This window comes from Hemiscyllium ocellatum, chromosome 22 (assembly GCF_020745735.1).
Source record: "Hemiscyllium ocellatum isolate sHemOce1 chromosome 22, sHemOce1.pat.X.cur, whole genome shotgun sequence".
NCBI lineage: Eukaryota > Metazoa > Chordata > Chondrichthyes > Orectolobiformes > Hemiscylliidae > Hemiscyllium > Hemiscyllium ocellatum.
The window spans coordinates 49,292,453-49,311,454 of record NC_083422.1 but is presented as its reverse complement, the minus strand read 5'-3'; the positions used below and the strand labels follow the sequence as shown (position 1 = coordinate 49,311,454).

The 19,002-nt window shown below is 42.1% G+C and overlaps 1 protein-coding gene across 2 annotated transcripts in view; it reads right to left on the bottom strand.

Moving 5' to 3' along the window:
- The window catches only part of armh3 (armadillo like helical domain containing 3), a 153,622-nt gene that overhangs the window by 71,955 nt on the left and 62,665 nt on the right, over window positions 1-19,002 (bottom strand). For both annotated transcript variants that reach the window (XM_060842198.1, XM_060842199.1), the window contains exons 16-18: window positions 18,536-18,594; window positions 13,603-13,668; window positions 9,979-10,048 (exon numbers count right to left, since the gene is read on the bottom strand). In XM_060842198.1, coding sequence (XP_060698181.1) covers window positions 9,979-10,048; window positions 13,603-13,668; window positions 18,536-18,594 — 195 coding nt within the window. The remainder of the gene's footprint in view (window positions 1-9,978; window positions 10,049-13,602; window positions 13,669-18,535; window positions 18,595-19,002) is intronic.

The window sequence follows — 19,002 nt, the reverse complement described above, 5'->3', positions numbered from 1 at the left end:
TTAAGGACATGTGGTATTTTTATAATTTTAATACCAATTTCGGTCTAAAGACAACTTGTTTGCAGCAATAAGGGGAGCAGCCTGACAGAGCTCTTAGGGGTAAGATCTGGTGCTGCTACTTTGCTAATGGTTTTAAACCTTAGCTCAAGCCTGGCTTGTAGGTATCTATGTTAAAGTGTAACATTGATGTCATCGGTGAATAAAGGTAATAATTTAAACTAAACTGTCTGTAAGACTTTTATATTTCAGACTACCACAGAGTACGATCTCTGGGACGAACCAAGAGAGACTTACAGGTCGAGTCCCACAGGGATTCCCTGAGCTGTTTCGAATAGGTACTTTAATATCTGGACAACTAGGGATGAGCAATCAATGCTGACCTGGCCAGCAATGCCCACATCCTACAAAATATCTCCCGAGGAATCTCATCCCCAACAGTATCCATGGTATGTCTGGTACAGAGTGGTATAGCAAAGGGATTCCTGTATAACAGAAATCGAAATACTGACATGTTAAATTTATTGAAAGTGAAAGGACCAGCAAATTAGTCAACTATTTTAATATCAAAATAATTCTGATTTCTTTTCACGTTGTCTCCATTTCTTCAATTAGCCTTGCTTTGATGTAATGTTAGCAAAATGGCCACATCCTAATTTTGCATGCTGGTAAATTAGATTTAATTACCATAATTCATTCATATATATTCATCAGCAGTTAGATAATGAAAAGATCCTTCTAGTCTCAAAGATGGACTTTTTAGAAACTTTAAATGGAAGCTAACATGATTTGCATAGGTATTAATTGTAATAGACAGCACACAGCCCAGGTACAAGTAGATCATAGCCATAGTAGTATTACAAAAGGACTCAGTGCCCCCAGCTCAAATAGGAGGGAAAAAAAATTAGTTTCGAACTGCTAAGCTGTGGACAGGAAATTAGAATCTGAATCTGAATGGGAATCAAGTCTCAACCACAAAACCAAGGCTACCACACCAAACAGCAGGACTGAGGGAGCATTGCATTGTTGGAGGTATCATCTTTCAGGTAGAATGTTAAACCAAAGTCCTCTCTGCCCTCTTGAGTGGATACAGAAAAGGGTCCTATCGGACTATGTCTAGCAGGTGGACTGGAGCAGTTCAAGGCAGCTCACACCACCTTCACAAGGGTACCTAGCGATGGGCAATAAATGTTGGCCAGCCAGCAATGCCCATACCCCACAAATGAATAGGAGGAACAACAAAAGCATGTTGATTTAGCAGTTTTCATGACTGCCAAATGTGTGTCAGCCCTGCACAGCTAATGAAGTACTTTAGATAATTTTTAAGTGTTCTCATGTGGAAAATATGGCAGCGAATTTGTCAACAGCAAGCTCCTACAAAAGCAATGTAATGATAACCACATAATCTGTTTCTGCTATGTTGAGTGAGGGATAAATATTGGCCAAGATGGGGACATACAGTTGGCCAAAAAGTGTCATGGATTTACTTTTTACATACAATAACTGAGTGGCGAGAAAGACTTTTAGAGGTGTGTGCCTGTGATAGATGCAGAAACCTGTGTGCATCAGTGTGTGTGTGTGTGTGTACATGTGCACGCATGTGTGAAGATGCATGTGCACATGTACATGCGTGTGCACACACACACACACAGGCCCATTGCACATATTTGAACTTACTTGTTGCAAGACCCACCCGAGTCTGATGATGCTTTCAGTCAGGCAATAATTGATATAGTTGTTGCAGTTATGGTGAGTACAATCAGATAATAGCAGATAATAGCAAATAATAATCGCAGCTATTTATTACCCCTGAAATACTGGCTTATAACAGAAACTGCACAGGCCCAAAGTGAACCAGTCAGATATCCTCCTGTCACGAGGAATCACAGTTGAATGCAATCTTTATCTTATCTATGCCCAAATTATATCACTTAAAAACAAAGTCATAAAAATCACTGAATACAGCAAAGAAAGAGGTCATTTGGCTCATCACACAATTGTGACCTCTTTGATAAACCCACCCAATTAATCTCATTCCACCTTGTTTTTTTCCAAAAATGTATCTTTTTTTCTTCCCCAATGGAAAAATACTTTTTGGCTTAACTCATCCGTGCTGATCAGATATTCTAAACTGATCAAGTCCTATTCGTCAGCTTTTGGCCCTTATCCCAATAAGCCCTTCCTATTCATATACTGATCCAGATGCCTTTCAAATATTGTAAGTGTACCAGCCTCCACCACTTCCTCTGGCAGCTTGTTTAAACAAGCATCACACTCTGCGTGAAAAAGTTGCCCCTCAGATCTCTTTTAAATCTCTCTTATTTAACTTTAAGCCTATGCATTTTAGTTTTGGACACTCCCCCCACCCTACATCACCACCTGCCCGCCCCCCGCCCCACCCCCCAACTCTGAGAAAAAGATATCTTGCTTATTCACATTATTCATGCCCCTCATAATTTTATTAGCCTTTACAAGGTCTACGGCACCCCAAGGAAAATAGCCCCAGCCGATTCAGCCTCTCCCTATAACTCAAACCCCCAGCAAAAGCCTCGTCAATCTTTTCTGCATCCTTTCAAATTTAACAACATTTTTCCCATTGCAGGGAGACCAAAATTGAATGCAGTATTCCAAAAGTGGCCCAACCAAAGGCCTGTAGAGCAGCAAAATGACAACCCAACTCCTACACTCACTGTACTGACCTCTGAAGGCAAATGTACCAAATGCCTACTTCACCATCCTCTCGACCCATGACTCCACTTTCAAGGAACTATGCAGCACCCCAAGTTCATTTTGCTTGGCATCACTGCCAAGACCTTACCATTAAGTGTATAAGTCCTGCCCTGGTTTGCCTTACCAAAATGCAACACTTCACATTTATCTAAGTTAAACTCCAGCTGCCACTCCTCAGCCCACTGCCCTATCTGATCAAGGTTACTCTGAGGTAACCTTCTTCACTGTCCACTACACCTCCAAATTTAATGTAATCAGCAAACTGACTAACCATTCCTCCTATATTCTCATCCAAATCATTTATGCAAATGACGAAAAGTGGTGTACCCTGCACCAATCCTTGAAACATACCACTGGTCACAGGCATCCAGCCTGAAAAACTCTCGACTACCCTCTGTCTCTTACCTTCAAGCTAGTGTATCCAAATAGCTAGCTCCTCCTGCATTCCATGTGATCTGGCCTTGCTAACCATTCTACCAGGCAGAACCTTGTCAAACACCTCACTGAAGTATATACAAACCATGTCTATAGCTCTGCCCCATCAATCGCCTTCATCACTTCTTCAAAAGTCTCAATCAAATTCGTGAGATACAATTTCCCATGCACAAAACCATGAAAACTCTCCCTATTCAGTCCTGGCCTTTCAAATTCAAGTAAATTCTGTCCCTCAGAATTTCTTTCAACAAACTTAACAACCGATGTCAGGGTCACCGGTCTACAATTCCCTGGCTTTGCCTTACCACTTCCTTAAATAATAGCACCACAATAACCACCCTCCAGTCTTCCAGCAGCTCACCTCTGGCTATCAATGATACAAATATTTCAGCAAGGGGCCCAATAAACTCTTCCCTAGCCTCCCACAAAGTTGCCATGAGTGGGTATACCCTGGTAAGCTTCACTCTGTTGCAATCAGACTAATTGTTTCGTTCAGTTGCCTGGGAGAATATGGAGGAATGGTAATGCCACTTGACTACGAATCCAGAGCCCCAGACCAATGCTCTGGGGATGATGGAACCCAATGGAATTTGAATTCAGTTAATAAATGTGGAATATAAAGCTAGTCTTAATGATGGCAATCATGAAACTAACACCAATTGTTGCAAACTAAGCATCTGGTTCACAGTGTAATTTAAGGTCCATTGCTAGATCCACTACTTTTTATCATTTATATAAATGATGTGATGCGAACATAGGAGATATAGTTAGTAAGTTTGCAGATGTCTCCAAAACTGATGGTGGAGAGGACAGCGAAGAAGGTTACCTCAGAGAACAATGGGATCTTGATCAGATGGGCCAGAGAGCCGAACAGTGGCAGATGAAGTTTAATTTAGATAAATGTGTAGTGCACATTTTGAAAAGGCAAATTAGGGCAGGACTTAACCACTTAATGGTAAGGTCCTGGGGAGTGTTTCTGAATAAAGAGACCTTGGACTGCAGGTTCATAGTTCTTGATAGTGGAGTTATAAGTAGATAGGATAGTGAAGAAACCATTTGGTATGCTTGCCTTTATTGGTCAGTGCATTGTGTATAGGAGTTGGGAAGTCATGTTGCAGCTGTAGAGGACATTGGTTATGCTGCTTTTGGAATTCTGCATTCAACTCTGGCCTCGCTGCTATAGGAAATATGTTGTGAAACTTGAAAGGGTTCAGAAAAGGTTTACAAGGATATTATCAGGGTTGGAGGGATTGAGCTATAGGGAGAGGCTGAATAGGCTGGGGCTAATTCCCCTGGAGGGTGGGAGGCTGAAGGGTGATGTTATAAAGGTTTATAAAATCATTAGGGGCACAGATAGGATGAATAGCCAAGATCTTTTCTCTAGGATAGGGGAGTCCAAACACTAGATGGCATAGGTTTAACATGAGAGGGGAAAGATTTAAAAGGGAACTAAAGGGCAACCTTTTCACGTAGAGGGTGGTGCATGTAATGGAATGAGCTGCCAGAGAAAGTTGTGGAGGCTGGTGCAATTACAATATTTAAAAAGACATCTAAATGGGCACATGAATAGGAAAGGTTTAGAGGGATATGTGCCAAATGCTGGCGAATGGGACTAGATTAATTTAGGATATCTGGACGGCATGGACAAGTTGGATCTGTTTCCATGCTGTACAGCTCTATAACTCTATGAAATCCACCTTCTACAACCTGGTCTACATGTGATTCCAGATCCACAGCAATGTAGTTTATTCTTAAATGCATTTTTAAATGGCCTAACAAGCCACTCAGTTCAAGGGCAATTAGGGATGGATGATAAATATAAGTCTTACCGGCAACACACAAATTCTGTGCAAGAATAAATACATTTTTAAAAGATACTTCCAAGTTCTGCGATGGATTTCTCATAATTGTTCTTATTGGGAGTTCTCCGATGTGGACTCTCAATGCTGCAAACAGTGGAAGAGTAGTTCAAGCAGCCAACTTGAGACAAGAATATCAATGGGGTTTTCCCTGGGCAATAGTTCTTACTCATTCCATTTCTACAGTGAGTGTGTATAGGGATCCTGGGGAAAGTCAGACAGGAGGGGAAGGAAAAAGGAGCTTTGATTCCTGAATTAAGATCAACCTTAACATAAAATATAATGTACATGAAAAATTAAATCAAAAATTGTGGGTTGACTTTTACATTCTTTATTGGAATTCTTTGAAGAAGTGGCGTGCATAAAGATGAACCTATAGATGTGCTGTACTTGGATTTCTGGAGTGAATTTGATAATGTACCACATAAAAGTCGGAGCTCGTGAACTAGGCGATACCTATTAAATGGACAGAAGTTAGGTTGCCTGGCAGAAAACTGGGTCTTTTTTCTGATTGGCAGAATGTGATGAGTGGAATTCTACGTGGATCTGCTTTTGTAATTTATGACTTAACAGAGGGGATCGAAGGTCTGGGAGTTAATTTGCAGATGACACAAAAATAGAAAAGCTTGATTTGAAGAGGACAGAAAGGGTGAGTGAGTGGGCAAAAACCTGATAGGTGCAGTGATGTGGGAAAATGTGAAATTGTTCACTTTGGCAGGAAGAATCAAAAAAGGCACTATTATTTAAATGGAGAATGACTGCAGAATTCTGAAGCGCAGAGAGATTTAGATATTCTGGTACATGAAAGATTGAGGTGCTCTACTGCAAAAATCAATAAAAGTTAATAGACTTGACAAGGTCTAATTTGTCGGTGTGGTCAGAAGAGGTATTGTTTCAAAATTAGGCATCATCTTTTTAGGACAGAGATGGGAGCATTTTTCTAAGGGTTTGGAACTCTTAATCTCAGAAAGTGGTGGAGGCAGGATCATTGGATATTTTAAAGAATATATGAAACAGGAGCTGGAGCAGACCATCTGGCCCATCAAGCATGCTCCGCCACTCAATAAGAGCATGGCTGATCTTTTCCTAAACTCAGCTCCACTTACCTGCCTGCTAATCATAATAATTAATTCCTTTACTGTTCAAAACTCTATCTTTGCCTTGACACATATTTGTAGGCGGGTTATGAAAGGTCAGAGGTAGTAGGAACGTGGAATTTAAAACACAGATCAGCCATGAACGTATTTAATGATGGAGTGGGTTTCAGGGGCCGAAAGACCCAATCTGCTCAGAGTTTATATATTTAGATGTACATAAGTTTACATGCTTAGCAGCACCTGCGGAGAACTAGTTAACATTGAGTCCAATATGACTTTTCTTCTGAAACCAAAGTGCTCCTCCCAGCTCTGCAAGAGCCACATTGGATCCAAAATGTAGACTCTGTTTCTCCTCTAGATGCTGTCAAATGTGCTGGGTTTCTCCAGCATTTTGTTCAAAAAGAAATTGAAACCTGTCAATCCTACATTTCTTAAACTTGGGATATTATTTGTAGGAGTCCTACTAGTACCCTAACCAAGACTGGTAGTGATTTAGGACCAAAGAGAGAAGAGGTGGGGGGCTGAACCTCATTATGCATGTGCCAGCACTGTCATTGAGGGAACTAATGAGCTGTTTTAAAGCCCAGAACGCTGACAGAGATATCAGAAACACAAATATTTCCCTAGCAACTCAAAGAATATATTTATATGATAATTGCATAATACACATCCCCTTTATAGAGCAGTCAAGCGAAAGATATGCGAAATTTCAATCAAGAGCTGTCGGTGTGTGTGTAACAGCCTCAAGCTTTGATGTGCAGAGGCAGCTGTGAACTGCATTCTCCTATCATTAAATGAGACAGGATGTCAACACAGTTCCACATCAAGTCTGGGACTAATACGAAAGCATTTTGTAATTCCTGACAATGTGAAACCTTCACTGTCTTCTTTTTCTTCCCTTCCCCCATTCCAATGGCTCCAATTGCTACTAGAGCTGCAGCAGCAGTATCAGTCTGTCAAGTATCAGCTGTGGCTCAGTGGGGAGCAGTCTCGCTATTCGAGTCAGAATGATGTAAGTTCGAAACTGCTCCAGAGACTGGAGCATAAAATCCATGTTGACATCTTCAGTGTTGCACAGAAGGAGAGCTGCACTGTCAGTGGTGCAAGCCTCTGACATTAAATCATGGTCCCACACACCCTCTCAGGTACAATAGTCCACAGACTGAATAAAGAGGAAGGTGAGTCCTCCCTCCCAGAGTGCTCCCTGACCAATACTTGTCCCTCAACTAATATGACTTAAAAAGAACATCTGTTCATAATCATATTGTGGTTGGCAGGACCTTGCTATACACAAGTTGGATGTCATATCTGCTTCATTACAACAGTAACTACACTTCAAAAAGTAATTAACTGGCCATAATCCAATTTAAGATGTCCTGAGGTTGTGAAAAGTTAATTCTTCCTCTATTATATCACACAACAATTTTTTCCTTTCTGGTGAACCTAGACCACAAGTACAGTTCGGCTATTTTAATGTTACTTCATCACCCTCAATCTTGGCTAGTGTTAAAACAAGGAACTCTGGTTGACTTCAAACGCAAGCTAAGGGACGGTCAGACCAATTGTCATGCCCCTAATGTCCATCAAACAATCTCTCTTTGGCAATGTACTAATACACCCTATAATTTCCAATGAATTCTAACTAAGGCTACACAAAGAGGTGTCCAAATCTGTCAGGGCCACAGTACCGTCACATCCAGCCAGAAATACCAAACAAAACTGCATTCAGACAAAGCCTGAATGCCTTTTGCAGTCTAGACTTGTATAAAATTCCCAAGAGGAGCCAGCACCACAGGAACATCACCAAAAGGAAGGAAGCAGGAAAGAAACATGGAACAGCGAAAGTCGAATCCTCTAAGAGAACGTTCACTTTTTTTGTCCAATATATTCTGCCTCATCAGAGACTTTACCCAATTACTCACCTAGTACATCCCATTTGCAATGCCCCCTTACAAATATTACATTTGCTACTTGATTTTTTTCTGTTCCTTTCTTAGGAAAGTGTGGTCTCCACTCCCGATGATACTGTACAAATATTTTTAAACAAAATAAGACTTCAGGGTGATTAGCATGGATAGAGGTTTGTTTCACTGATGGGAAGCTGAGAGTTAGGAATTCATTTTTAGTTTGACAAGCTATAACTAGTAGACTGCCACAGAATAGTGCTGATCCCTTTACAATTTACAATCTATATCACTAACTTGGATGATGGGACCAAACATACTAGAAACATTTGCTGGTAACTCGAAGCTAGGTAGACATGTAAATTGTGAGACTGATAAAATGAGTCTGTGCAGAGATATGAATAAAGGGAGTTAGCAAAACTTGGCAGAGAGTATAATTTGGTAAAATGCGCATTTGTCCACTTTGACTGGAAGAACTAGTACATTATTTAAAAGGACAGACTGCTGAATGCAGACGTACTGAGGGGTCTGGGAGTGTCCTGGTGCAAGAATCATAAATGCATACAGCAAGGTTAAATGGAATGTTGATGCTTATTGCATCAAGAATCAAATATACACGCAGGGATGAATTCTTGCTGTTGTACAGGGCCTCAGTGAGGCCATCTCTGGAATACTGTGCAAATGTGAATCTCCTTACTCAAGGAAGGACGTAATTAGATGTAAGGAAGTGGATCAAAGATAATGCATCTCCTTGTGGGAGGACTCAAGAAGTAGGGAATGCGACTTAAACATAAAGGAGCTTCTTATTTGAAATTGAGGTGAGAAGCATGTTTTTCTCTCTGCAGACTTTGAAATTCTCTTCCCCAGAGAGCAGTAGAAGTTAGGACATTAAATATTTGGTATGCTTTCTTTAATTGGTCAGAATATTGAGTACAGAAATTGGGAGGTCATGTTGCAGTGTACAGGACACTGGTTAGGCCATTGTTAGAATATTGTGTGCAATTCTGGTTTCCTTCCTATTGGAAAAATGTTGTGAAACTTGAAAGGGTTCAGAAAAGATTTACAAGGATGTTGCCAGGGAGGGGGGATTTGAGCCATAGGGAGAGGCCGAACATGCTGGAGCTGTTTTCCCTGGAGCGTCCGAGGCTGAGGGGTGACCTAATAAGAGGTTTACAAAATTATGAGGGGCATGGATAGGATAAATAGACAAAGTCTTTTCCCTGGGATCAGGGAGTTCCGAACTAGAGAGCATAGGTTTAAGGTGAGAAGGGAAAGTTATAAAAGAGACCTAAAGGGCAACTTTTTCACACAGAAGGTGGTACATGTATGGAATGAGCTGCCAGAGGAAGTGGTGGAGGCTGGTGCAATTGCAACATTTAAGAGGCATTTGGATGGGTATATAATAGAAGGGTTTGGAGGGATATGGGGCAGGTGCTGGCAGGTGGGACTAGATTGGGTTGGGATATCTGGTCGGCATGGATGGGTTGGACCGAAGGGTCTGTTTCCATGCTGTACATCTCTATGACTCCATATTTAAGGTTGAGTTGGATAGATTTTCAATAGACTAGGGAGTCAAGGCAATGGGGGATGGGGCATTGGATAATATTAGCTTTAGTATTGGGCATCATTCTTCCCAGATAACCTGCGCTCAGCTGAAGAGAGCTATTGAATGCAAACACACAGGACTAGCTGCCACAGATTTGTAGATCTTGGATTGCTGACATCAGAGGGGTCATTCACAACTTGGAATGAGGGGGACACAGAGAACTGAACTGAACTCTACAATGACAGATGGTCCCTAAAGCAGGCTAACATCTGCAGCTGAGCAGACTGCATTCTTAACATCCATAATTTCTAATCATGGACCCTGAATCTTGCTTTATTTTTAAAACCAAGGAACATTTTAAATAATGACTTTATTAAGGAGACAAAAAAAATCTTTAATAAGAGATTTACCTAAAACAGCACAGACAAGAGGGCGAGAGGGGATGTTCTTCTCAGCAGCTTTCTTCCGATGTCGCATGGGCTAGGAGGTGATTTAAAAGTTAACAGAACAATTTTATGGACCATGAAGAGACAATTAGTCCTTCTCTAAGAGGTTATGTCTACAACCAAATCCTTAATCAATCCTGTCACATAATGAAATTCGGTTTACATTTTTGTTCAGCAATTGCTGAATTGCATTCAAAATAAAGACTGTTTTTAACAAGTTGAAGACATACAGAGAAAACAGTGAACAATCAAAAGAACAAAGCAGTTTCAGCATATCAGAGAGGCTCTGTCTAAGTTATCATGTTCCTGCCCTTTTGCTCATTCTTTTCTATTATTTTTTATTCACTCGGGGGATGTGGTTGTTCCTGGATTGGCCAGTATGTATTGCCCATCCCTAGTTGCTCTTCACAAGGTCATGGTGAGCTACTTTTTGAACCTGCAGTCTATGTGCTGTAGGTTGACTCACAATCCCCTTAGGGAAGGAATTTCAGGATTTTGAGACAGTCACAGTGAAGGAACAAGTCAGGATGTTAAGGAGCTTGGAGGGGAGCTTGCAGGTGTAGGTGTTCCCATGTAACTGTTGCCCTTGTCTTTCCAGATGAAAGTGGTCAGGGGTTTGGAAGATCTTATTTAAAGATTTCGGTGAACTTCTGCCATGCATCTTGTAGGTAGTACACACTGCTGCTACTGAGCATCGGTGGTGGAGGGAGTGGATTCTTGTGAATGTGGTGCTAATCAATCAGGCTGCTTTGATGGGGATGGCGTAAAGCTTCCTGAGGGTATTGTGAACCGCACCCATTCAGGGAAGTGGGGAGCATTCCATCACAATTGTGCCTTATAGATGGAGGACAGGTTCTGCGTGTCAGGAGGTGAATTACTTTCCACTGTATTCCACATTTCTTATCAGCTTTTGTGTTTATGTAGCACGTCCGTTTGAGTTTCTGATCAATGGTAAGCTCCAGAATGTTGATAGTGGGGGACAGAGATGGTAACATCATTCAATGTCAAGCGGTGGTAGTCAGATTGTCTCTTATTGGAGATGATCACTGATTGGCATTTGTGTAAAGGAAATATTACTAGTCACTTGTCAGCCCAAGCCTGGATATTGTCCAAATCTTGCTGCATTTGAACATGATGCGTTTCAGCATCTGAGAGAGTTGAGAGTGGTGCTGAACATTGTATAATCATTGGCGAACATCAACACTCTGACCTCATGCTGGAGGGAAGGTCATTTATAAAGCAGTTGAAGACAGTTGGGCTCGGACACTACCCTGAGGAATTCTTGCAGAGATGACTAACCTCCAACAACCACAACCATCTTCCTATGTGGCAGGTATGACTGCAATATATAGCGAAGAGTTTGCCCCCGACACCCATTGATTCCAATACTGCTAGGACTCCATGATGCCACACTTGTTCAAATGCAGATTTCGTGTCAAGCACTATCACTCTCACCTCTGGGATTCAATTCTTTTGTCCATGTTTGAACCAAGGCTGAAATGAGGCCAGGAGCTAAACGGCCCAGTTGGAACCCAAACTGGGTGTCACTGAGCAGATTATTGCTGAGCAGGTGCTGCTTAATAGGATTGTTGATGTTGTCTTCGATCACGTTACTACTCAACTCAAACTGCACATAATTTCCAACATAGACATGTGAAAGAAAGGGAGCATGTGGCTTCCTATACTCAGTCATGGATTTAGTTACTGTCAACTGCCAACTTTTGTCTTACTTTTGCCTTACATCAAGCCAATTTGAACAACTTGTTAACATGTTGGTGGGCAAGAGAGCACCTAATTTAGCAATGTGCAGTAGCTAGGGAGGATTCATACAATTTTGGTTCTGAGATCTAATTTTTGATAAGTGAGAGTTAAATTCTTGTCAGAGTCTGACCTGTGTTATACTTCACCTGAGGGCATTTGATGAGACAGTATAGAAGAAACTTTGCTCTTTATCCAAATCTATGCTGGAACAGTCCTGGGAGTGTCTGATTTGGACAATGTGAGGGAGCTTTCCTCTTGACCCTGTGCTGTCACTCTCTGAACAGTGTTTTATGGAGACAGTGTTGAGAAAGCTTTACTCTCCATCAAACCGCATGCTGTCCTATCCTGGAAGTGTTTAGATTGGGTTGGGATATCTAGTCGACATGGACGGGTTGGACCGAAGGGTCTGTTTCCATGCTGTACATCTCTACGATTCTAAGTCTTACTTTCTGTTTAAAAGAATACAGGGAACTTTGCTGTATACCCAAACTCATCTGTAACTGTCCTGGGAGTATTGATGGGGACAGTATGGAGAAAGCTTTTCTCTGTGTCTAACTGGGGAGGTAATGTAGTAGTGGGGTTATCACTGAACTGTTAATCCAGAGACCCAGGTAATATCCTGGGACACAGGTTCAAATCCTGCCATGGCAGATGGTGAAATTTGAATTAATAATAAAAAAAACTGAAATTACCATTCTAATGAGGAGCATAAAACCATTGTCGATTGTCAGAAAAACCCAGCTGGCTCACTAATGTCCTTTAATGAAGGAAACTGCCATCTTTACCTGGTCTGGCCTACCTGACTTCAGACCACAGCAATATGGTTGACTCTGAACTGCTCTCTGGGCAATTAGGGATGGGTAATACATGCTGGCCCAGCCAGCAACACCTTTATCCCATGAACAGATTTTTTTGAAAAGCTCTACTGTAGCTGCAACAGGATTAAGCTTAGAGTCCTGGGTTTAATGGGGACAGTGTAGATGGAGCTTTACTTCCAGTTAAAACAAAAAGAGTTGGGACAGTCTTACTCTGTAACTAATCCTATGCTATAACCGTCGGAGAAGTGTTTGATGCAGACGATGGTGACCTTAGTGAACAGGTTTCTTTTTCCATATTAATGAATGGAACAAAACAAGAGGCAGAGGACCTATCAATCCCTAGGATGGGACATGTACACACAATGAACAACTACATTGCAGATTAAGATCATCACTTGGACTCCCTCACTCCGAAATAAAAGCAGAAACTGCAGTGTAGATTAGACAACAACTAGAAGTGAAAAGACAGGTTAATATTTCCCAGAGCTGAAAATGTGTTGCTGGTTAAAGCACAGCAGGTCAGGCAGCATCCAAGGAACAGGAAATTCGACGTTTCGGGCCAGAGCCCTTCATCAGGATGCCCGAAATGTCGAATTTCCTGTTCCTTGGATGCTGCCTGACCTGCTGTGCTTTAACCAGCAACACATTTTCAGCTCTGATCTCCAGCATCTGCAGACCTCACTTTTTACTCTAATATTTCCCAGAACTTCATATGTATAGTGTTTCCAGTCAGTTCAGAATTTCAGGTCATTTTGTATTAAATCACTGAAAACTGACTTACTCCCAGATGAGTTGGCAGTTAAACACCTTCACAGATGGGCAGACTCTCTACTGTTGCCATATTCACCATTGCCAATCCAGGAGGATATGAACATTGCAAATGATCTTTCCTCTTGTCGGTGAATTTCTCGAAGACTTCCGAGAAAGGCAACTAAAGGTCTAAGTTAGTTATGCCTGGTGTTTCGACACTGGGGAAATGTTCAACCAGCATCTCAACTTCAAGACTCACCATTCTGTGCAAATTAACCCTGAAGTTCATGTTGTCGTCATGCAGGAAGGCATTAGCGTACTGGTCCTGTAACAGAGCAAAACATTAAAGGATGAGGTTGCTGTATTTTTGGCTAAATGTCAGTTATGTCGAGTTTTTTGTGGAGGGATTTTTGCTGTGAGGTTTAGCAAGATTTTTTGCCTGATCTTACCCAATTTGCCTCATTAACTACCACCTTCCCATTTGGCTTTCCTCATATTTGAATTATGGCCCACCTGAATTGGATGAGGAAGTGGAAAGGTGGATTAGTAAGTTTGCTGATGACACGAAGGTTGGTGGAGTGGTGGATAGTGTGGACAGTTGTCGTAGGTTGCATTGACAGGATGCAGAACTGGGCTGATAAATGGAGTTCAATCAGGAAATGTGTGAAGTGACTCATTTTGGAAAGTCAAATTTGAATGCAGAAAACAGGGTTAAAGGCAGGATTCTTGGCAGTGTGGAGAAACAGAGGCACCTTAGGGTCTATGTCCATACAACCCTCAAAGTTGCCACCCAAGTTGATAGGGTTGTTAAGAAGGCATATGGTGTATTGACACTCATTAACAGGGGAACTGAGTTTAAGAGCCATGAGGTTATGTTGCAGCTCTACAGAGCCCTGGTTAGACTACACTTGGAATACTGTGTTCGGTTCTGGTCGCCTCATTACAGGAAGGGTGTGGAAGCTTTAGAGAGGATGCAGAGGAGATTTACCAGGATGCTGCTGGACTGGAGAGCATGTCTTATGAAGAATGTTTGAGGGAGTTAAGGTTTTTCTCAATGGAGTGAAGAAGGATGAGAGGCAACTTGACAGAGGTGTACAAGATGATGAGAGGCATAGGTAGAGTCAATAGTCAGAGACTTTTTCCCAGAGCAGAAATGGATATCAGAAGGGGACATAATTTTAACGTGACTAGGGAAAGGTTTAGGGGAGACATCAGAGATCAGTTCTTTACACAAAGTGTGGGCACGTGGAATACACTGCCAGTGGTGGCAATAGAGTCAAATATATTACAGACATTTAAGTGACTCTTGGACAGGCACATGTATGATAGTAAGTTGAAGGGCATGTAGGTTACTCTGATCTCAGAGTAGAATAAAAAGTTGGCACAACATCAAGGGCTCAAGTGCCTGTACTGTTCTGTGTAACCATGCAACAGTCCCAGAAATACTCACCATTCAGCCTATATCCCATAATTCACTGGCATCCCATGCACCAATGCCATCTTTAAAAGCCCTGTGTATCTGGACAAGCAGTATCAGTCCAGAGCTGCCCTGTACAGTGTCAGGAGACCATGAACAAAGGCTATCCCTTCTTGACTTGACTGAAGGCTGCTCACAACCATGACAAGCTTACTTCCTTTGTGTGTACACTAAATGACAAGGCAAGACATCAGTACCGTGAGCCTGGTATCTTTGGCTGAGGGGACAAAGCACATAATGGAAGACCAGGGAGGGTGGGGGGGGGGGGGGGGGGGGGGGGGGGGGGGGGGGGGCGGCACGGTTTGGTGGGTCGTGGTGGTTCAGAGTCAGAGCACCATGACATTTAAAAGTAAAGACCAGAGATATAACTTGGCCCAGTCTATGAGCTCAACATATGTCCCTGAGCGCACAGCATTACAATGACAAATCTGGTGCAGACCAAACATGCAGAAATATCCTGTAAGTGGACTGCTGACTTGCCAATGAGGGCTCTTCGAGGCTCGCCTGTCAGATGTTTGTTTTGTGGACATGTTCCATGTGCACATGAAATATATCCTGATATTGGTGCCACGTATCCTTTGGTCAGAGTTACAATCTGAATTTACCAGCTATCTATTCTGGTTTCTCAACATCTAGCTTTCATAGCAGGTTTGGTAAGATAGCAGGCCGAATATTAATAAGGCAAGTTGGGACACTTAGAAAAAGTGTTGAGCAAGCAATAATCACCCTTATTTGACAATGCACTAGCGCCTAGCAAGAAACCTGCCCTGAGGCTTTTCAAAAGCAAAAAAGAGACAGTGTTATGCTTTCGATGCCTCGGTTAGCATTGTGAAAGTACTTGACTGATTCTGCCACAAATCTCACTATAGCCAACAGCCATACAAGATAAAATTCTGTGTGCCTTTACAGGTAAACCAAAATACCTCCAGTGCTGACTGACAGTAGGCAATGCTCATTGAACTTTGTACTTAAGAAGGGGATTCTTGGATGGCTCTTGTGGCACAGTAGTACTGACCCCAACTATGAGCCAGGAGTTCCAGGTTCCAGTTCTACCTCGATGTGTAATAATTTCTCTGAACAGATTGATTAGAAAATATCTAGAAGTGCTGGCTTGTAATTTATTAATTTATTTAAGGACATGGGTGACTTGATGGAGGTTTACTTAAACTACAAGTACAGGTTCTCTAGTAGAAAGGCTGCAGTTTTCTGTCTCCAATTCTATTCTGAATTAACCTCTTCCTCCTTTCCACAGCCTTCCTTCTTATTAATGTTGCATTGCCCCTGTACATGTAACTTGTTTAATTTGTCAAACAGATGAATTGGGGGTGGGTCACTGGCTGTTAGGGCCCTCTTGTGGTGCAATAGCAGTGTCTTTACCTGGAAGCCAAGGTTCACGGTCCATCTGCTCCAGAGGTGTGCAATAACAACTTTGAACACTTTGATTAGAGAATGTCAAGCACTGGTTCTCTCTCCCTCTTTTCCTACACTTCCTTTTGCTTTGTTATTGTTGTAGTGCCCACGGTGGTCTACTTGACTGATTAGTCGTAACTTGTTTGTTTTAATTTTGTTAACTGGGTGATTTGGTGGTGAGTTTTCGAAAAGAAAGTGTGCTCTTGGACAGATGTTGCCAGGACTGTCACAGGTAGATAGGATAGTGATGATGATGTTTGGTACAGTTTCCTTTATTATCAGAGCATTGAGTAGAGGAATTGGGAGGTCATGTTGCAGCTGTACAGGATTTTGGTTAGGGCACTGTTGGAATATTGTGTGCAATTCTGGTCTCCTTCCTATAGGAAAGATATTGTGAAACTTGAAAGGGTTCAGAAAAGATTTACAAGGATGTTGCCAGGGCTGGAGGATTTGAGCTATAGGGAGAGGTTGAATAGGCTAAGGCTGTTTTCCTGGAGAGTCGGAGGATATAGAGTCTTATAAAATCATGAGGGGTATGGAGAGGATAAATAAAAAAGTCTTTTCCTGGGGTGTGGCAGTCCAGAACTAGAGGGCATAGGTTTAGGAAGAGAGGAAAAAGATATAAAAGGGACCTAAGGAGCAACTCTTTCACACAGAGTGTGGCACATGTATGGAATGAGCTGCCAGAGGAAGTGATGGAGGCTGGTACAATTGCAACATTTAAAAGGCATCTGGATGGGTATAATAATAGGAAAGGATTTGGAGGGATATGGGCTGGGTGCTGAATGTCTGGTCGGCATGGACAAGTTGGACCGAAGGGTCTGTTTCCATGCTGTACATCTCTATGACAGCAGAATTTAGTCAGAGAGATTCGATAGGCTGGGATAGTTTTCCTGGGAGCAGAGGAGACAGAGGAGGAATATAAATGAAATGTATAAAATTGTGAGGGGGCAGACAGGGTAGACAGTAAGGAACATTTCCTCTTTGTGAAGAGATCAAGGGTTGAGGAGGTGGCATAGATTTAATGGAAGGTTTAGAGGGGATGTCAGGAAATTTTGTTTTCACTGGAAATCACTCCCTCAAAGAGTGGTAGAGGGACGAAACATTATGACATTTCAGTAATTTCAAAATGTGCACTTTTTTAATTCATTCATGGGACTTGGATGTCACTGGCTGGCCAGCATTTACTATCCACCTCTAGTTGTCCTTCACAAGGTAACAGTGAACTGCCTTCATGACCAATGCAGTCCATGTACTGTGGGTTGACCCACAATGCTCTTAGGGAGGAAATTCCAGAGTTTCAACCCAGAAACAGTGAAAGAACAGCAATATATTTCCAAACCAGAATGGTGAGCGGCTTGCAGGGGAACTTGCAGGTGTTGGTGTTCCCATATATCTTTTGCCCTTGACCTTACTGATGGAAATGGTCATGGGTTTGATAGGTGTTGTCTAAGGATCTATGGTGAATTTCTGCAGTGCATCTTTTAGATGGCATGCACTGCTGCTACTGGGTATTGTTGGTGGAGGGAACAGATGTTTGTGGCTGTGGTACCAGTCAAGCGGGTTGCTTTGTCCTGGATGGTGTCAAGTTCCTTGAGTATTTTTGGAGCTACACCCATCAGGCAATTGGGAAGTTATTTCATCCCACTCCTGACTTGTGCCTTGTCAATGATGAACAGGATTTGGGACTCAGAAGGTGAATTACTTGCTGCAGTAGTCCAAGCCTCTGACCTGCTTTTGTAGCTACAGTGTTCATGTCGTGAGTCCAGTTGAATTTCTGATCAATTGCAACCCCCAGGATGTTGACAGTGGGGGGTTTCAGCGATCATAACACTGTTGAATGTCATGGGGCAATGGTTAGATTGTCTCTTATTAGTGATGGTCATAGCTTAGCATTTGTACGGTGTAACTGTTATTTGCCCAAGTAAAGATTCTGTCCAGCTCTTGTTGCATTTGAACAGAGACTGCTGCAATGTCTTAGGAGTTGTGAATGGTGCTGATTGCTTTGTGCAATCATCAGCTAACATTCCCATTTCTGACCTTATGATGGAGCAAGGTCATTGATGAAGCAGCTGAAGATGGTTGGGCTGATGACACAACCCTGAGAAACTCTTGCAGAGATGTCCTGGAGCTGAAATGACTGACCTACAACAATCATGACCATCTTCCTATGGTGTGAGGTATGACTCCAACCAATGAGTTTGACCCCTGATACCCTAAGACTCCTTGATGCCACACATGGTGGACTGCAGCCTTGATGTACAAGCTTACATTAATACAAGGATGGGAGCATTTTGTAACTTACCTCCGCAATGCAGGTAAGGATGATCAGACAGAGTTTGGCACTATTCAACCGATGCTCATCTGAAAGGAGAATGCACAGTTGGATTAGAGATTCACAAGAATCAGTGAGAAAGCTGTTTGATAAAGGGAATGACACAATCACTCTTCCAAGCAACTTTTAAGAGCTCTGAATGTGAAATTGGAAGCAAATGAAGGGGAAAGGGAGGACAATATCAGACAGGTTTCTGCTCCTGCACACTGCGAAAGTGATCTAAGCTGAAAACTACATATGGTGTTGGTGCAGGAGAGAAAACAGTTTTGAATATAGTTCCCAGCTCAAAGTCCACTCTCAAAGTCCACTGTTATGACACAGGGTAAACCCCTCTGCCAATGTTAACCAGCAACACAGAAAAGATTCACCTAGTGCTGTAATCTGTTAAAATTCAAGAAGCAAAGAACTATCCCAGAGGTCATTATTTAAAGTAAAAA